Source organism: Lonchura striata, chromosome 1A (genome assembly GCF_050655825.1).
Source record: "Lonchura striata isolate lonStrDom1 chromosome 1A, ASM5065582v1, whole genome shotgun sequence".
Taxonomy (NCBI): domain Eukaryota; kingdom Metazoa; phylum Chordata; class Aves; order Passeriformes; family Estrildidae; genus Lonchura; species Lonchura striata.
In genome coordinates, this window is record NC_140741.1 from 64,090,784 (window position 1) to 64,111,847 (window position 21,064).

At 38.4% G+C, this 21,064-nt stretch overlaps 1 protein-coding gene across 2 annotated transcripts in view; it reads left to right on the top strand.

The window, feature by feature from the left end:
- Nucleotides 1–21,064, top strand: part of RELN (reelin) — a 277,153-nt gene that overhangs the window by 157,709 nt on the left and 98,380 nt on the right. For both annotated transcript variants that reach the window (XM_077783642.2, XM_031507057.3), the window contains exons 11-16: nucleotides 7,927–8,072; nucleotides 12,021–12,172; nucleotides 14,402–14,514; nucleotides 16,092–16,300; nucleotides 18,749–18,877; nucleotides 19,972–20,081. In XM_077783642.2, coding sequence (XP_077639768.1) covers nucleotides 7,927–8,072; nucleotides 12,021–12,172; nucleotides 14,402–14,514; nucleotides 16,092–16,300; nucleotides 18,749–18,877; nucleotides 19,972–20,081 — 859 coding nt within the window. The remainder of the gene's footprint in view (nucleotides 1–7,926; nucleotides 8,073–12,020; nucleotides 12,173–14,401; nucleotides 14,515–16,091; nucleotides 16,301–18,748; nucleotides 18,878–19,971; nucleotides 20,082–21,064) is intronic.

Below are 21,064 nucleotides of genomic sequence, written 5' to 3' on the forward strand. Positions count from 1 at the left end.
TAAATTCTTACTTTAAAAAGTGTTCGGGTATCCATTTTCTTAATCTGTTCAAATGTATTTGTTTGAAGGAGAGGTAATATTCTATGTATGCCAGTGTGAAAATGTCAGACTGAAATTGCTATGACCTTATGTTGGTCAAAATGACAAAGACATAGATTCTTCTGACAAAATTCCTTTGTTTTTCGAATAAGATATATCAAGGCAGTATTTGGTCTGTGGGCCAAACCCAGCCTTTTAGCCAGCTGCTTTGCCTTGCAGGAGCCCTTATCCACCACATCTTCCTGGGAAGAGATGGGCAGACTTCCTGCTGCACCTCATCTGAGAGATATTCCTGCTTCTCAGTGGGTGGAAGGAGGAGTGTGAGAGGGGAGGAGAGTTGAAGAAAGCAGTGCAGGGTGCATAAAACCTGTCTACCAGCTCCCTTTAGATTGTGGCCATTCTGAGCTGTGCCCATGAGAAAGCATTTGTGTCCTAGCCCATGAACGCTCTTGATTTGTAAGCACACTTGTAATTAAAATAATAATACTTAGATACAATGCCTAGGAGTTCATTAGAACTGACAGGTGGTTGGCTATAGTGCTGTGAGTCATTTGGGCAGCTGAGAATTGATGTTGGGCAGCAATGCTGAACCTACACCTTTCTCCATGCCAGTTCCCCGTGGCTTGGAAGTGTTGGGAGGGATGGCAGGGAGCCAGCATTAGCTCTGAGCTGGTGTCCAAGCACAGGGGGTCTTTCCTGCCCCCTAGAAGGAAAGAATTTGGTCTTCACAGGTCACTGTGAGATGAACATCAATAAAAATTACATATATTGACCCTTTAGATGCCAAAGAGTAAAAGCTATCTTGCTTTATTCCTTCTCTGATTTTACAGTGGTATGAATGCACACCATCACTTTCAGAATAGCAGGTGATGCTCAGGGCAGAGTGCTCCAAACATCAGCAGTTCCCAGGGCATGGAGGAATAGCTCAGATCATGCCAGTTAAATGACTCATTAAGGAAACCGGTCATCGCCAGAGCGACCGGTGTTGTACAAACATCGTGAAATGTCCTAAAAGACTAAGAACCATACAAATCATATGAATCACTCATAAACAGGCAAAACGTTTTGAGCATTAGCCTTTGAATAACAGTCTATAATTGGAAATGATGAGTGCAAACACACTTTATAAAATGTTTCTTGTTACATCACAGCACAAGTTTCATCCCATTGTTTTGGAAAGGGAAAGTGCACTATAACCCTCTGTGCTTCTGGCCTGCTTGTGCAGCCAAGGTTTTTGTTCTGTAGCCTACGTTAAATGATGTAAAAATGTAGAACATGGGAAAGACTAAAGCTCTGTTTTTCTCATGGAAGGTATTCTAATCACATTGTGTTCTTTCCTTTGGTTAAAGAAGGAATTTCAGGCCAGGAGAATTAGCAGCCAAATCCACAGAAATTAGAATTTGAAGTTATCCCCAAATTGTGTAACCGTACTTTTGCTGACTGACACATTGCATGCAAAGTATTATTTTATTAGGACTTAATCTATCCTTGTACCTGCTATCATGTCAAAATTTTAAAATTTCTAAAACCTTCATGACTCATTTCCAGAAAGACACAATATCTAATTTATAGCTCCATTGACAATGCTGCTTCAATTAATTTTCTTCGTCTTTCTTCTTGTTCCTCTATTGCTCATATCTCATCTGTTTGCACTGCCTAGATTTTAATTAAAAAAACTCTCCTCTCTAAGGAGCAATCTGAAGTGGCAAAAATAATCACTTAAAATATTGCAGTCATTAAAAAATTGGCTGCGGTCAAAGCCACGCATTTTCAATTTGCCGACAAATGATATTTTTGTTTCTTTTTAAAGTACATTTTGTATTTGAATAGCACACGCCAGCCAGCCTGGCTATCAGAGATGCTCCTCCAGCTGGGTGGGCTGTGTGACAACTCCTTAATGGGGGAAATTGATGGCCCTCTGCTTGTGTAGAGGTGAAGGCATACTGGGCAGATTTCTTTCCATCTGCCATCAGCCCTTTGCAAGCTGGCACTGCCCAAATGCCCAACACATTCATTCCAATGCAAGAAATGTCGCCAAAAAATAAATTGTGAGGCTACAGCTGTCTGAAAGAATCATCAGGGCCATTAGGCCCAGGGGAGATAATATGAAGAAAAGCATCAGTGTTCATCACTGATAAAAAGCTAATTAAATGATGGTAAAGATGACTGTGAATGCTTTAAAGGCATAGAGGTGAACAACATTTTCATGGGAGTGCAGGAATGAACCTCAGGAAGATGATATGCAAGACCTCAGCCAAAAATCTGTTACACTGAGGAATTTCACACTAGTGTTTCCTGTTGATGCTTTGCCGAATGGCACAGTTGTATCATTTAGTTGCCCTCTGTTCCACTCTCCAAGTAAAGAAATCCCACACTGTAAAGCCAAGAGGTATTTATTGATTCACAAGTTTGACTTGAACAACAGGGACAGAAACTGGCTTGGATGAACTTCAGTGCTTCTGTTTACATTCCTAATATTTGTCTTTTGAGTTTCTAAAAATCTTCAGGGCTGTGTCCTTAGCTGCAGCTGTGACAGAGGCTGATCTGGTTGAGGCTTGTGCTGCTTCCCATTGAACTGGAGATCTCCAGATCCTCCTAGCCAAGAGGTCACACCGAGGGTAGCTCATGTCTTCTTACATGGTGCTTGCATGCAAGTCTTTAGAAATACGGAGATTGATCAGACATGTTACACGATGTAGGATCCCAGATCCCACCTGGGGCCCTTATTTAGTTATGAAACCTTAAAGAGGTCCAGTTGTAAAGGGCCTACTTCACCAAATCTGACTTTCCTGCTTTTGCTGACCAATGGTTTTGAGCATCTTAATTGAAACAATTCTGCATCTCATATGATCAAGAGGCTTTCCTAAAAGAACCTAAAATCTAAGACGCTAGCGTAGGATAAAGAGCTTGGTAGGCTTTGACAAAAGATTGATTTTAAAACCACACATTGGTCTCTCTCCCATTAACTAATGAATTCATAAGGTGTAGAAATCCTATATGAATTTGTAGGATTCGCTGGGTCTTATATACAATTTGGCTAAGAACTGTACTGAGAAACTGAAAATATTCATAGACAACAGCAACTTTAAAGTGAAAATGAATTTTTTGTGGTTGTGATGCCAATGTAGCATCAAAGAGTCCTTATCAAGGAATGTACCTTTGCTGCCTCTCCAGACACAAAACAAAAAGCCTGCGTCCCGGGACATTGCCATCCATTTATAAAACAGGGAATAAGCTGGGCATGGGAATGTGTGGGAGTAAAAGGAAATACTTCAGGAGGGGAGAATGCTCATCCTGGTCATCCATCTTTGGTGTAATCCTTGATAAGCCTTGCTGAAGAGAGCACTAAGGAAGTGTCTGAAGGAAATCATGTGGGCACTTGACAAGAGCAGTGGGGAGAATGGGCAAGGCATGCAAGTTTGGCTGTCTCACCAGCACATGTAGTGACAAGCATTGGCAGTCGATGAAAAGTGGCCCACAAGATGAGGTATATGGGAAATGGTGGAAGCGGGTGAGGATGGGCCATGCAGGGCTTTGAAAATGGGGAAAAAGCAGTGATTCCATAACTATCCAGTAGACAAACTTCAGAAACACAGCAAATTCAGAGTGAAGATTAGATTGAAAGTAAATCCAAAATCTTGAGATTCAGGAATGCATCCAGCCAATTTTCATTTTGCCCTATTCTTGCAGAGCAATAGCTTAACAATTACAGCTAGTGAATAAGGTAGTGCCCGATTAAATTAAAATATTTGTTGGTTTTTTTCATTTTTTTTTCTCTTGGGATCACCACATTTCCTGAACAGAACCTGGCTTCCTTCCCTTTGGCAAGGGGCAGGGGTTGTTTATTAAGGAATACAACAGTTTACTTAGGCTGATTGTCCCATTCCAGATGCAAACAATGGGCAACAGCAACTACTGTGAGGAGGCTTCATTCAAGTGCCTGTGTCTTACATTCTATTAAGTAGGTGATCTGGGAGTAAACTTTGTTAAATAATGTTTATCAGATTTGTCAAAGAATTTATTCTCTAAATTAACTTTTCCTTACAAATTAGTTAGCATTTTAGTGTTGTAATTTGCACAAGGACACACTAAATGTTCCAATGCATTTAATCCCCTTTAAACAAAATTGAATGGTGCTTTCGTTCTGGACCTACAGCTGATGCTTCCATGGTAACAAGAACAAATATCCTACAAGTGGCTTTAATTTGGCCCTTTTAGTTAAAAATTTTGCATAACAAGTTAATTTTCTCTTATTTTATGTATTATTTAAATGTAAATTAGATTTAAACAGAGAACAAATTTAATCTGGAATTCATAAAAGAGGACCGTGCAACTATGTAATCCACAGGATATCCAGTTTAGGGAGAGCTTAATCCAGATAGTTTTAAAACTTATTATCTGTCCATTCCACATTTCTTACCTTTTGAGAATAACAAAATAAACACTTGTGAAATTCAGTCCTTAATACTGGAAGTATGTAGACTTCCACCGCAAGTGTAAAGCCTTTAATTTGGGAAAGAGATAACACAATTTGTAAATTGTACATTAGGGGTTTTTTTCTAAAGACTTGAATTCAAATCTTGGGTTGAACCTGTGAGAAAACAAGTCTTATGGTTTCAATTCTGTCTTTAATCTGTTCAAGCCCTACTGCAAACCCACAAAACAATCCAACATATTTAGCAGCCTCCTGGATGCTGAACAAGACTGACAAGGTAGCTGGGGGCAATGCTGGTGAGAGACCATCTCCTGCAGAGGTTCTTTTGCTCCTGGAAAATTTAGCTGAGTGCTCTTTGAGGTTTTTCCTTCCCTTAGCAGCCCATCAGGTAAAAAAAAAGAGCAATAAAAGCTGTGACAGATAGTGACTGCTTGGAAAACTAAAATTAAAAACTGAGGGTGATGGTTATACAGGCAGGTGGGCAGCTCAGCTCATGGAGCTCATCCACATCTGCTTCTCTCATGGGCAGGTGTGTCCCAGGGGCAGATGGTGGCACTGGGGCAAAACCGTACAAGAAAATGGTGGCACTCCCTCAGAACCTCTTTAATATCCATACCTGTGTTTAGAGCACATTTCTCTTCCTCACTTTTTAAAGGCCATTAAGGTCATGATCTTCAATTACATGTTTTACAGGTATTTAGAATTACAGGGGGGTTAAACCCCAGACTGAACTTCTCTTCTGCATAGTGGTTTCACATGAGCCAAAGCTGACATGAGCAGATTGTGATTTGAGCCATACGTTGTGTGGTTCATTAACACATAAAATATGCATAAAATACATATTCATAGATACTATGAAGCTGTGTATAAATGCAGAAATATAGCTTTATAGAACTAATTTAATAAATTATGATTTTGACCTTTCATAAAATGTTCATCATACACCACTGTATAAATAATTATTTATATCCCCCTTGCCAAACTGCCCATTTATTTATCTTGACAACCTAAATGAAAACTCCATTCAATAAATATTCTGCTAGACAGCAGAAGGATGTACAAATATTAAAAGATAATAGGGTTTTATCTTATTTATGTTTATTTTAATAGATGATTTTCATCAGGCAAGAGATTACTGATTACATATCCATTATCAAATGCATACTTACATATAACTTAGCACCTGAGATATAAGTTGCTGTTATAGAGGATTTTCCAATGCTTGTATACAATTCTAATATGTATCTCAGTAGGATCTACTTAGCTATTTGTTTCCTAAGATGAAGGTTTGCATATAAATTTGAATAAAGTTCTAGCCTGAATATTTATTTTTAGTGTATTTATTTGACTGCCTGCAGATAATAAGACTTTTGTGGCAGATTGATTGACAGATAAGGGATACTTCATTTGTGTTAGCAAATGAGGAAAATTCTGAAAATCAAGAAGCACAACAAAGAAATTATTCTTAAAATTCTGATATTAGCGATACTGATGAGTGTGAAGGTTAAAATCAGTAAACAAAAGCAATTTCTCAGTCCATTATAAATAACTGCATAGTACAACTGCTGTTTTTCAAAGAGAAGATATGAAACTCTCTCATTAATTTCTGCTAGTTGTAATATATTTGATGTGTAAATTATTCTGACTTTTTAGTGGCATATATGCTGTACTGTGTTTATGCTGCATTAATAGACCAGGGAGAAAGGAGCCTTGTGACAAAATCTATTTAATTTCTGTGATAAATTATCAACACTTCAGGATCTTCCTATTGCTTTGGCCTTTCTTTGGAAAAAAAAACCACCTTAACAGCAATTTGTTTATTTTAGCGGTTGAAACAGTCTTTAAGTTTTTACAATGTGTTATATTTTTATGCGATATTTAATCTGTGTTAATAAACATAGAGGTCTTGTCATTCAAGTATAGACCAGGAACTCTCTATACAAAAATTAGACATCACATACTCACAGTTTTTTCTAAGAATGTGTAGGCACCTCTAGAAATATATAAAATTATGTTCCTCTATGGAAATTAATTGCTGAGGTATTGACAACCATACTTAAAATAATTTTGATGTCACTTTATTGCATTGATAAATAAAGTGTTATAGAATATGACAAAATGTGTTACTTTGTACTCTACTTGTAAAAACCCATAGACAAAGATGTACTGAGCAGTTTTCATTTTTTGCCCTACCTTTCTCTTTGTTAAAAATCTAATTATTCCCTTATGTGACACTCCCATGACCTTTTTAAGTGCAGAAGATGTGATTGTCATATTTTCCCTTGGCACGTTATGAAGGGGTTCAGAGACAAGAGGGCACCGCACAGACGATACTGAAAAGGTCAATGCAATTTGGCATTATTGTATCTCTTTTTTAAATACTGAAGTGTTGTAAGAATGCAGAATTATTCTAATTAATAGTTCCTTAATTCAGCTTCCAGTTTTAAGGAGCAAGATCTCACACACACACACATGAATAAAAGAAGTGTTTGAGAGAATTATTATTTTTTATCAGTATTTTTTGTAATATGAAGAATTCAAAAACTGCAAAGTGCTGTTTGCATTAAGACAAGGTAGATCTTCTTTAGACATTTCTAGTACCTGTTTCTGCCTCACAGATTTGTCAGACTGCCATTTTATCAGGCACACAAGAAGGCAAAATAGGATGGGAGAAAGAAGAAAATCTATACTATAACCTCCCCACCCGTGCACCTCACAGGCAGCTCCTTCCAGGCCAACACTCCTGGAGAGTTCTGGTGTTCATGGCATGCTGGGGGAGACACTTAGCACCATTTGATGTTGCTGAGGCAGTATGTGCAGAAATGCAGTAGGAAAAGCAGACAATGGATTTGAGAGCAGCCTCAGGACCCCTGGGATTGCTCTATCACAAGAGTTCATTGCCTCTAGAGCTATTTGTTATGCAATTTGAACTAAATACAGCAAATGCAGCCTTTTCAGTCATACACTCGAGGCCCAAAGTTTACTGTATGGCAATGCATAGCAATTTTACACACAAATACCTCTTTTGGCAAAAATTCAAACACGGAGATGTGACATGTTTCACAGCACAAAACTCTTACGCCTACAAAATCTCCATAGCAATATTTGATATACTACTGAGGTTATTTGCAGTCAGAGTTGTGTGTGGGCCAGATGTAAGGGTGATACTTTAAAACAGAAATAAACACCCAGAGATATGGTACATGACTTTTCAATGCAAACACAGTTTTACCATGGTCTGTAGTGGGTTTGTAGGGAAGCAGGTACAAGATTAGGACACAATAATTTTGGGGCAGGACAGGAAAGATACAAGACAATCATCTGGTTTTTATTTAGTTTCAGGCATCAGTGAGTCCTTAGATAAAGTACAGCTCATGCTGAGATCTGACAATGTGTGAGCACCATACAAACCCAACATAACCTCAGCTTCCATGTGCTCCTTCTGCCCACAGCACAGCTGCCAGTCCGATGGGAACTCCATCTACTTCCATGGGACAGAGGGCAGCGAGTTCAATTTTGCCACCACCCGGGACGTGGACCTCTCCATGGAGGATGCCCAGGAGCAGTGGACAGAAGAGTTTGAGAGCCAGCCCAAAGGGTGAGTATCCCCAGCCTGAACAGAGCCCTGCACAGGTGAGCAGCATCACTCCAGGGATGAGGAAACAGGATAGTTAGGGAATTGCAATTTATCTTCACTGTGTAGTCAGGGAAGATTGTGACTAGGATAAATAGCAATACTTTAAATAGCCCATGGTTGCAGATTTTAGGAAGAAACAAGTCCAAGAAGGCCAGGAGGAACAGTTTGCCTCTGGACCATCCTGTCACCACTGTTTTCAATGAAAAAAATCATGTTTGTGACTAATGTAGCCATTCTAAAGAAACATGTGATGATGACTTTTTTAATTCACACCAGAGTGTTGTTAACAAGCTCATATCCATATGATATCAAATTCCTTGAAATTCCTCCTCTCTGGATTACTGCTGTGAGCCTCACTTTACTGAGAGAGAGCTCCTGCTCATGCAGATGCCTGTAGGTGCTGGAGGAGGAAGAGAAGGAGAAGGTGGAGGCAGGAAAACTGAAGCAGCAGTCTGTTCTCATCTAGTGTCACTGAAAGCATAGCTATACCTGCTGGGTAAGAGCTCAGGGTGTGGCTGATAATTTTCTATTTCTATTTTGAATATATACTTATGATTCAAAGAGTCCCTGTAAAGCCATATCCAACAGGGACTGCTGCAAGGATGCAGAAAATAAACAAAACTGCCTATGACAGTATTACTACTCTTACCAAAACATGACTGAGCTTTAAAAAATGTGTCCTGATAAAGAAGCTTTATTTTATATACCTTTTTGTATAAATTCTGCCAAATAGAAAATAACCTCAGTAGGATCTTGGGTTTTTTATATTTTTAAAAAAAAAATGTCATTAGTGGTTGTAAACCTAGGGCAATGAGAAACATACACTGCTAATTTATGGGTCTCCACTGAATGTTGATTTTAACCTACAAAGTACTTCAGATCATTAGCAACTGATTCAAATGCTGCCTATGCTGTGCTGAAAGTGAAGAGCACCTTTTAAGAAATACATGCTAATATGTCCTGTGGACGCATATATTTGGGATTTACAGAAAAAAATATTCACTGTGGACTCTGTTTCAGTTCAAATAATCATCCAATGGCAGCAGGTGCTGCTTCAGACAAAGGGAAGAAAATGAGCTTGTGTGTCATGGTCTACGTGACTATGTGGGATACCTTTGAGATGTGCTCTCTATCTTGTTTCCATCCTGGAAAAAAACAGGATGGGAGTTCTGTCTGTGGCCATCTGCCCTGCCTGTAGATCTTCTCCACACAACTGGGTGTTTAGTTAAATTGGGCAGCTTGCAACCTGGGTTAGGAAATTTACAGCTCCTTCTGAATTAGGAAAATGTCACTTTTCCTGTCATGGGCTGCCTGGTTCCAGCTGGCAAGGGAGGGTGCAGCCCTCCTTTGATTCTGTCATTCTGTGTCCCAGCACCTTGGTCCTGACCTGCCCTCACTCTGCCAGCCCAAGGCCTCACAACCTTTTTCCTATTTTTTTCTTTGGAAATTTTACTCTATGTTAGAAACTTCCTTCTTTCTATTGTTCTATAAGAATGGAGATTTAAATTGCATGCTGCCATAAATAAACACTGAACTTGGGTGATGTTATGGACTACATCCTAATCATATAAAATTGCCACCACTATTGTTCCTTTTTTCAATATTTCTCTGGAATTTGTGTTGGGAGCCGTATATAAATGCAAATACATTTGAGTGAGTTTCCTTAATCACTTCTTAGAGAAATATATGTGAATGCTATTTAAACTATATTTGAACTACAGTTTTACTGTAATCAAACAGTCACAGAGCACTGGATACATGAGAGAGAGTTTGCAGGAAGTTCTCAGGCACTGCTTTGTCACCTCAGCTGGAGCCTGCCAGCTTTCAAGGGGAAGGCAAAAGCATCCCTCATAAGGAAAGCAAGAGGAATCTCAGGTACAGGGGTCACCACCAGTTCTCTCTGCACCAAATGCTCTTGGAGATGAGGGCAGAGGGAATCATCACTGTTTTTAATAAGCAGTTGGTTGGTATTTTTGCATGTACCACCTAAAGTGGGAGGCTATGTGTGTAGGGCTCACTGTTGTAAGTACCACACATATTTCCACTGTCGTTCTGCTTCTCTTTACTTGAGTGAATTAGAGCCTGATCCCAAAAGTGAACAAATCCCCACATCAGGCTGCCTAGCAGGCACACTTTTGCTTTGGACCTGTGTGTTAGTTGGTCTAGTTTAGGTCCATAAATCATCTGTTTTATAAAGAAGAATTCGAAGAGTCATGTGAAGGATAAATTAGTTCAAATGTAAATGTTAAATCATGCCATCACCCAGGATCCTTCTCCATTTTCTTTACTGGCAGTGTGTTGATGTACTCCCATTAAAGTGCCTTTTTTTAAAAAAAATATAGAGAATTCTCTGTTTTTTATTTCTGATGCTGCCTAAAAGGAGAGGATCCCTGGAAACATCCATGATCTGCATCATTCATGACTCTGAGCTGTTTTGTGGGTCACTACAGAGTGTTTTAATTGAGCTAAATAGAGCATACAAAAGATCAATGGAGCATTGTAAGATTTTTTTTTTTTGTGTAAGTTGAGGTAGGCACAACTGTTTAATTCTGTATTTGCCTTCAACCCAGGAGACCCATTTTCAAAATTGTGTTTTTATATTGCACATTAGCTTAAAAATATCTGCACAATAGAATTAGGGTTAGATTAAACTGTGCTTCCATTAAAATATTTATATCATAAAGATTTTCAGTGATGTTCAGCTCACTAATTCCTGTGTAAATGACTGACAGGTTTAAAGCAAGATTTCCAAACAGCCATGTCACCAGTCTGTCACAGCTTAGGTCCATGGGGAAACTGGCAGCTTTTAAGAAGATCCTAAAAATGCATTTTGGAGTCATTGGAATGGTTAAACTAATAAATAGACTGTTTAGTTCTTGTAACGACAGTTTTTGAAATTGTGATATGGCACAGAGATTGTCTCTGGTAGAAGGAGACAGGAAAAGACTTTGCCTCCCACAAAGGTTTCTGAACTTCCATGTTTTCTCCTTTCTCCTGAATCATACTGGATAGTTAAATGTTTGGATTGTCAGGATTTAGTGATTCTAAATAATTTCATTGTTTTATCAGCCTTATAATTCTTAAATACTTAATTATGAATTAAGACTTCAACATGAATAATAATAATGTATCAGACCAAAATAATGCACGTTTTCAACACTTTCTAGTATTTCAAAACATTTTGATCGAGTTTTGAAGTAGCCATCACTTTCATGAGGAAAATGTATTTTCAATGTAAAATATTTAATTGGAAAATTCTGCAACAGCTCTTTTAATTATCACTGAATAAAAATAAGATGAAATGTTGTACAGAAAAACTGAGAAAGATCATATCATCACATATTAGAAACACAGCAGTCTTTTTTCATACTCTGTTCATGTGTTAGTTAAAAACTGTTACCCTAAATGCTCAAGAAGATGAAAAGAGAGCATTTTCAGCTATTACCTACATATTTAATATTTGTATAGCAGATATGGTGGACATGTGCCTTTTCAAGTTTCATTGATCTATAAATCTTTTATTATGCAAAATTAATAAGAATGCATTTCTATTTTAAACATTTTAACACCAGAAAAAATAATGTAGATGATAGAACAATACAACACTACATATTTGCTAACAGCATTCATTAAAAGCCTCTTTTTTTCATTAATTCATTGCATTTCTGCCAAATTCTTTTAAATATTTATATTAACTTTGCCTTAGTTGAGTGAACTGAGTTTAAAAGCTAATATTGAATACATAAATAATGGCATAGGGATCACATTTGAAACACTGTGGTTTGTTGTCCTCTGTAAGAGTAGAAACAGAAAAATTTTTAAGTACAAATAAACCCCTATGGCATGTTTTGTATGAGTTTATCAGTAGTGTGCTGCTACACTTTAACCACCTATTGTTTGCCTCTGCAGCTGGGACATCTTTGGAGCTGTCATTGGTACGGAATGTGGAACCCTGGAATCGGGCTCAGCTATGGTATTTCTCAGAGATGGAGAAAGAAAAATATGTACTCCATACATGGACACCACGGGTTATGGGAACTTGAGATTTTATTTCAGCATGGGTGAGTATAAATTACTAATGTAATACAAGATGTGAAACGTGAGATTTACATTATGCAGTGCTCCATACTTGAACAAGTTGGACGTGGAGAAGCATCTTCTTGTCTTGTATACACTCATTTCACTCAGTGCCCCTTAATCCATACTTAGAAGAGACGGTCGTATCTTTATCATCTTTAGAGGTTTCACAGGTACCCTCATATCCTCCTGTAGTCATATCCATATAGACCCTGGTGCTAATCCATCAGAGTCCAGAGAGCTGCACACGAGGATGAGATGGGAGTAGCCTAGAGGTAAGGCAGCCTTTCCTGGTGAACCCATGAAATAGTTTCACCTCAAAAGCTCTTACTCGATTCCTAAAATCCATCCTTTGCTAATACATTGGCCCAGGGTGAGATTCACACAGAGTGTGCTATGGTCTTGGAGGAGGTGTGTTCTACATGTGGCATCCTTCATGAAAAGCACTGCTGTGGTGTTAGCATCATCTGTGGATCTTCCTTACTGGGGCAAAGGACATCAGTCATTTGCCAGGGTTAAGAAAGCAGCCAAGAACCAGCCTGTCCTGTCGCTTCCCCCGCCACTGTTGTCACTGCAACTGTACAGGTTTGATGTTGCAACAGAGCAAAATCCCCATGGACATGGTAGTTAACGCTCACAGTATTTTTCCAGAACTTTTATTTTGCACATAAAGGAAGTTCCATGAGGTTATTCTCTCAACATCATGTTTAGAGAAAGCGAGGATTTTTGCTTAAAAGAGAATAATAGAATAATAAAGGAGGAAGCAGAGAATAAACCTGTGACCTCCACAAGCAACCTTCTGTATCAACAAGAAAAAAAACACACTTTATTTAATGAGGGGAAGACCTCATGTTGTTTTCCTAAATTGTTGCACATCTCCTCTGTGTTACATGAATTATGAATAAAGCACAGGAAAAAGAGGATGCTTTTTCTCATTTCTTCCAAGCATTACAACACCTGCAAGAAAAACAGGAAAGAAATGTTGTCAACCTTCTGAACTTAGGGGAGAAGTTGTCAGCAGATGCAGACACAGAGGACAGCAGGATATTGATATTGTTTGAAAAATGTCTTCTCTATGTATTTTTTAATTAAATGAGTAATTGTTTGAACACTCAGGCAAGGAGAATATCTGAAAGGACAAATGTATGTTCCTTATTAGAGTATAAAACACATTAAAGATGCACATCTTGTCCAGTTCTCTGGGCTGCTTTTCCTAGTCCATTACATGAACTGGCTGGCTGTAGAAAAAACCAACAAAAAAAAAAAAAAATCAAAACAAAACAAAAAAACGCATACAACAAGATAAAGTGTTCCAATATGTGAAATATTTCTACTCTACAGTCTTTTCAAAGAAGCGTCCTCATTCTGTTTTTATTTCTATTTTGAGATTTTTTTTAATACCTGGAGTAACCATACTACACAAGGAAACAATTCATTAATAACTCCTGTTTCAAATACAGAAACTTCATCTTAAAAATTTCGTTTCCACAATAACAAAGTTGTGTGATGATGTTCATCTTCTAACTATAATGCAGAATGTAATGCTCATATTTGCCAATACATATGCTCTTTCACAGAAGCTTAGTGAGTATTTTAGGTTCTACTCATAGGAAGATATTTCAAATGCTGCCCTATTCCAGCTGGGCAAGCATAACACATACGTTTTGTGTGGTATAATAGATTTCATCCAGCCAGCCATTCCTATTAGGACATGATGTAGATAGTAAAAGGAGCAGCATAATAAATAAGGTACACAGCAGTCTTACTTCCTACTTCTCAGCTGCCAATCTGGGAAGCATTTAAGATACTGTTAAGTACCTACATGTGTGACTGCATGAAGTGTGAGTAGTAAATAGCAGTTTACTGCTGAAAACTCAACAGCAGAGCATTTCTGTGTAAATAGGATTTAAAGCACACAGATAGAAGTATTGCTTGAGGCACAGCATTTTCTATTTAAATTGTTTTGATAAGCTGATTAAAAGAGGTACTTGAGGTTTTCATAATCGTCAACCCCCTTGATCTCTGCCACGTGCATCTGATCAAACAGTTCCTATACACTGTGTCTTTAGGGATGGTGTTCTTTTGTTTCAGATCCCAAGTTAAATAGCATCTGACTGTAATTATTTTCATAATTAAGGCTGCATATATGATTTCATTTTCCAATAACAAGAGCTTCAATTATTTTTTTTCTCATTCAAATATATGTTGTACAGGGGGAACTTGTGATTCTGGAGAATCCCATGAAAATGATGTCATACTGTATGCCAAGATTGAAGGCAGGAGGGAACACATCCCTCTTGATACCCTGACCTATTCTGCTTACAAGGTAAATTGTCTTAAACAAAGCAGGTGGATGGGAATGGACAGACCATTCTCTTTTCAAGCCATCACAGGAATTCTGTGTGGTGAATTCCACAGGGACACTCAATGTGACATTCCCAAACACAAAAATCAGGTGCAGAATTGGGAGCAATTGGGCACTTTTGCAGCACAGCTCTGCAGTTACTGGTGGTCACTCCAGCCCCAGGCAGGACTGGGCAGTGTTGGCTGGGGCTGGGGAAACAGGCAGGCAAGCAATGGGCAAAAATTGTCAGGTATTAGCTGCAAACTGCAATGATAACATCTCCTCACAAAAGATTACTCCTGTTTCCACTCAAGCTCGTTCTAGGCACAGTGTGATGCTGAGGAGCAGGATCCTGAGAGGGTCATTCCTGGCAGGATCAGGGGCTGGGAGAGGATGGAGAGGTGCACAGACTCAGCCGTGGGAGGAGGCCGCTGGCAGAGTGCACAGGCAGCATCTCCTCTGCCCAAAGTGCAACCACCTTCCAACACATCCACCACCCTCAGCAGGACAGTAAAGATCTTGAACTTGCCTTCAGGATCCTTCCTGTCTAGGGCAAAAATCACTTAGACCATGTCTACCCTGATAAAGTAGCTCTGAGGTCTCCTTATTCTGCTGCTGTAAAGCAGGCGAAATTTGGTATTTCATACATCTTCACACAGATATGCTAGATATTGAAATGCAGTGTGCTTACATAGTCTGAGGCAAGTCTGATGGTAAAGATGCTGCTGATTTCAAGCACAGAGCTATGTGCATTTTGTCTGTAACTTTAGCACTTAGATACCAAATATTTACAATAGGGTTTGGCCTGAGTTCATTTGAGTCACTTGCATTGTTTCATTGCGCATGGCTTCCCTCCTCGCCTGCTTCTGTGTGAAAGACAGGGTAGAACTTTTGTAAAACTAAGGAAACTCTAATTGTAAAATAATAAAATATTAATTAGGGAACTTGGGGAGAGATAGGATCTGAAATTACATGGAATTCATTGTGGAGGTTTTTTAAAACAAGCAGTTTTAAAGCTGACATCCTCTTTTGACATAATAAAGTTCTAATTACATTGCTTTAGGACAAAGGCTAATCTTTGTGAGGCAGTGCTTTCATTTATTTCAGCAACGTAACATCCTCCCCACTTATGCCTGTGAACTCCTGCTGTTACTCCATTCTCACGTATCCAGAGTAGTCATGCCACCACCCTCCTCCTGGAGCTGTAAGGCTCCAGGACAAACATCACCTTCCCTTCCCGACTGAAGGTGACAACATAAACTTGCCCTTCTCAGAACACAGAAGGTGCAGTCTTTTCTTCTGTGCCTTTACAACCAAACAATCCCATCCCTCTGAGGTGATAAGCATCACTGGTACTCAGGGTGCTAATACCTATCCACCTAATAGTAAAAGATTTTATTTGGGATCTTGTGGAAAAAGGTGTCTAAAAAAGTTTACAAAATGAATCAAGGAGAAAGAATAGCACATTTGTTTCAGCACAATTAGAGTTGCTTTTTTATTTTAAATGGTACATTATAAACTTTTTAACTTATTTAAGCCTTACTTAATTTCTTTTGAAGGTGCCATCTTTGGTTTCTGTTGTCATTAGTCCGGACCTGCAGACTCCTGCAACCAAATTTTGCCTGAAGCAGAAGAGTCACCAAGGCCACAACAGGAATGTTTGGGCTGTGGATTATTTCCACGTCCTTCCGGTGCTCCCTTCCTCCATGACTCACATGATCCAATTTTCCATCAATTTGGGTTGTGGAACTTACCAACCTGGTAACAGGTAAAACTGGCAAGATCATTCTTTTGGTTATCAGCTTTCTCGTATATTTTTGTCTATAAAATCTATATAAGGATTTGTAAATCTTTTTTTCAGAATAAGGGATCCCACTAATAATGACAAATATAAGCTGCTCAAAAGCTAATGTTTCTCCTGATCTTTACAGGCCCAGATTTATGTATCTCATGTGCAATAAAGAGTCACTTAATAGCTTTCCAGGTCAAAACTTGCGTTTCTTAGCCCATTATTCTGAAATATGCTCATGATTTCAGAGTGACTTTTGTTTCAGTTTCTAATGGGTATGAGATTTACTTCTTAATACTGTGTAAGGAGGAAAGCATTAAAGGCAGCAGCAAAAACCTGCCCTGCTGACCCCTCTGAGATTACTGATGCCACAAGCATATCTAATTCTAGTAAGACTGGTGATAAATGACCCTCATCTAAAAGACCATCAGTGTGAGGAGCTCACTGTCTGTAGGCTGATCACAGAACACTTTCTCTGGCTTTACTTCTTCTGGACAGTGTGAATTTTTCCATAGGGAAAGGGAGAGAAGGGAGTCATGTTTTATAGAATCATAGAAATGTTGGTTAGAAGGGACTTATATAGGTTATCTGGTGAAACCTTCTACTGCAGGATTAGTTACTGGGCAGATCAGACATGGCTCTGCCTATCCATGACTTGAAAAATCTTCATGGATGGACACTGTGCCACCTCACCTGCTCAAGTGAAAAAGTGTTTCCTAATGTACAGTGCAAAACTATGAAACCATCATTATTGCCCTTTGTAGTGTGCCTGACCCTACTGAGGAGAGTTTGCCTCTGGTTTCCTTGTGAGTGCCCTCTGCACCACGACAGGATGCTGTATCTCACCCCTCCTCACCAGGCTGAGGAAGCCAACTCCTCAGCCCCCCTGAGCTTGGTGCTCAAAGCCATGGACATCCTGCCCATCCTTTTCTCTGCTCTCAAAATTCTTAATATCCTTCTTCAAATGGAGAACCCAAAACCAAACTGCCCACTGTTCCTCTTCCATTATATACGTATGAGAATATTTATCTTGATATTTTACGAGGATTAAGTTACTTTATATTGTGCACAGTTGAGAGTTTAAAGTAAGAGACTATGAGTGCTTTTATCTGTGTCCCATAGTATCTACTTCCAGCTGGAAAGAGCTACATTAGCACTGACAGTTCTTGTACCCATGCAGGGTAGCAGAATTCGAAGGGAAGCAAAAATCAAGGCACTGCACTTATATTTGATGGGAAGAGAAGGCAGCAGCATTTTCCTACATGAAAAGTGAAAACTTTGCCTATAAACACTCCTGGCTAGTAAACATGTTATATAAAGTCTCTGTCTCAATCTGTTTTCTGATGCAGATTAGTATATATTTTGACAGATTAATATTCTTCCTTCTATTTCTGAAGGAGAAGTGAGCTTCTTCATAACTAAAGAAGCATTAGGTCACCATTTTTCCTATTTGTATTTTCCAAATACTGCAGCATTTCACATCTCCCAGTCTGCAGCATTATTCATACTGCTTTCATTACTGCAAATATGAGAGACTCGTGCTGGATATAAGCAGTAAAAATGACCCTCTAAGGTACCTCTACAGCTGAACCTGAAATAAATTAGTCAAAATCTCCATAAACTGTTTTAATAGACACAATATCACAGTGATGGTACATTTAAATAAAGTAATATTGTCAGCAAATTATCATAAAAATAAAAATTCAGAATCCAATAATTTAATATTTAGAAGATGAATTATGACTTTTATAATGTTTCATTACTTAAAATAAAACAGAATATTACAAACTAATTATATGGAGGAAATTACAAGAATAATCAGTAAAATACTAAATCTGTAGTAAATCAAACACTTTCTATATTGCTTTTTCAAGGTCTTTAGAGTGTAAGGCATCTAAGGATTTCCTTATACTAATAGGTTGTAAACAATTTGGGTTTTTTTTAATCGAGGAAAGAGACAGCCCATGCATGAACAGCTAGTGGTCTTTTGCCACCTTCTGCAGATGTAATAGTTAGCACCTGGCAGTTATAGGTGTCCTGTGCTTGCATGATGCTGTCTAGCTCTGATTAATCCAAGGTTTCTCCTCATATCTGAAACTATTTCAATATGAAATATAAAAGTACTGCAGTTCTTTTAACAGCAGCAGCATAAAAACACTGGCTAGATGGTGGCACAAGAATTCTGTGTTCCGGCAATCTTCAGTCTAAAAACTTTTGGCATTTTGAATGCTCATGAAACTTTGTCTCACATTTTCATTTGAAGGATTTTTTGTATTCAAATTCTGCTTAAAATTATTTCTTGTTTCCTCATCAGTTATTAGAAATAGCAGATTTGGTGGTTTTTGAGTGTTGGTACTTCTACATTGAGATCTATACCAGGTACCCTCATGGTGTCTTTCTCCTTTCTTTCCTTCAATGTGTTATCAGTGTCAGCTTGGAGTTCTCAACCAACCACGGTCGCTCGTGGTCTCTGCTCCACATGGAATGTTTGCCTGAGATATGTGCAGGGCCTCACCTGCCCCACAGCACCATCTACGCCTCTGAAAACTACAGCGGGTGAGCACGCTCTCTGCAGAACTGAGATGCAGCTTTAGAGATGGGAATTGTAGGTGGCAGAAGAAAGCAGCAAAGCACACAGCTCTGTGTCATCATTCATTTTTGGCTGCTTGGGGACAGCAAGGAAGGAGTGTTCTGAGCTCCCTGGCTACCCAGTAATGAAATCTGAAATGTATGGGGCTGCTTCTGTGGCATAATAATAATTTTTTGATGCTAAAGAGAAATTACAAAAAAACCTACTTTTGGACAGCATGTTGATCATAAGAAGAAAACTTTTATCTAGTCCAAGCCACAAAAGTTTTCTTCTTGGTCAGAAAAAACACTACTCAATGCTGTATTTACCTCCTCAGACACATTTACTCATGTGGGATCCCAGTACTGGACTACAGTGAAGCACATCCTCTGTACTTCTGCAGATGGAGATGGTTATTAGTGTCATTTTCTTATATCAACCTTTCTCAGTATTGAGTCACTTCTCTGCTGTTCTCACTGAAAAATTAACTGTGGCATTTTTCTGCATAGCACAAATCCCTTGGTATCCCGACTTCCATAACACTTAGAAAAAGAAGGTGCAGTTGAAGCATGGCTATGATCTGATGGAACATAGCCCATACAATTTTCATAGGTACCATTACTCCTGGTGTGTGCAGGAAGTGTAGCCTCTGTGGATGATAGAGAATGATGGCCCAAACTGCAGCATGCCAAATCCTCTGCACCACTCCTCACCCTCTGAGGATTTTCACCACAGTTCAGCCCTGCTGAAGTTTCAGTTTTAGGAGATATTCATGGAGATGGAGAAGCTCTGCTGCAGCAAATGAGCTTATGGTCTTTGCCAATTTCATGTATGCCTACAGGGAGAAAATGGCTGGGTTTTATAAGACAATAACTAATATTCATGTGCTGTATGATATATGGACTTCTTATTTTTAATTTGTATTTTCTAAAGCTGCTGTAAACTTATGCTTCATTTGAGCAGATTTTAAAATTAAGCTTCTCACAAAGCTTCCTGAATACATAAACATATCTGCAAAACATACTCTTGCATAATAACTGTCAATGTAAAATGCTAGAAGTTTGTGTTGTATGTATTTCAGGTGGAACCGAATAACTATTCCCCTTCCCAACGCTGCACTGACAAGTGACACCAGGATTCGATGGAGGCAAACAGGACCAATCCTTGGAAATATGTGGGCAATCGATAATAGTTAGTATTCTTACCCATGATCATGACACATCAGAAAAGTAAATTTTATATGCTGCTCTAAGTAAACATGTTTTCCACAATCACTAGTCAATGAAGTTTGTTAATTCCTGTTCTGCTTAGCTGAGTTTGGTAGCAGGTGCATTTTGAAGCTAGAGAGAGAATCTGCCATTAGAAATTACAATAGTCTACAAGATTTTTTCATTTTCCATTTAATTGAATGCTTTCCAGGAAAAAATATTGGCTTAATATAACATTTATTCTGTCTGCTTAGTCCTAATTACATAAATAGGTTTCACATTGGCTGTTAAGGATATATACTGCAGCAGCCTAAGCAAAAGGAGTAGCATCTGGGACATATTTTGCTTCTGGACATAGAAGACCATCTTCAAGCAATGCTGCTACCAAAACACTGACAAAACCTTACATTGTTTACTATATCTTCAGGGGAAAATGCCATCTGTTTTAGGGAACTGTTCTTCTCTTTGAAAATTATTTTTTACATACATTTTCTTTAAATGGATGTGAAGAACTGGGAGAAGTGTACATTGATAATTTTTTATATTACTTATTACAGAGGAAAACCAGGACCAGAATTATCAAGGAATACTTTAAAGCACAGTAAAAAGTATTTAGGAACACAGGATTAAATGAATGAAATGCAGAAATAAGTATGATTGAAAGAGTAACTGCAAATTTTTTTAGCTTGCTTATTCGCTTTAAGTGATTTGGAACTAAGTAAGCTGCATTCAGAATTTGTTTGGTTAGATGCATGAAATATATGTAATTTAGAGATTCACACTGCTGTACAATAGCCTCCATTATATAATTTCACTATAAATTTTGTAGTGATTCCCAGTAAGGCTTGATATGGTGCCTAGAAATGGTAAATATTTACATTTTGCAGAATTCTTAAAATATATTGGTGCCTAGTATTGACAAGAAAATCTTGAAGCTGTTACGGTCATATCATTATGGAAATTTTG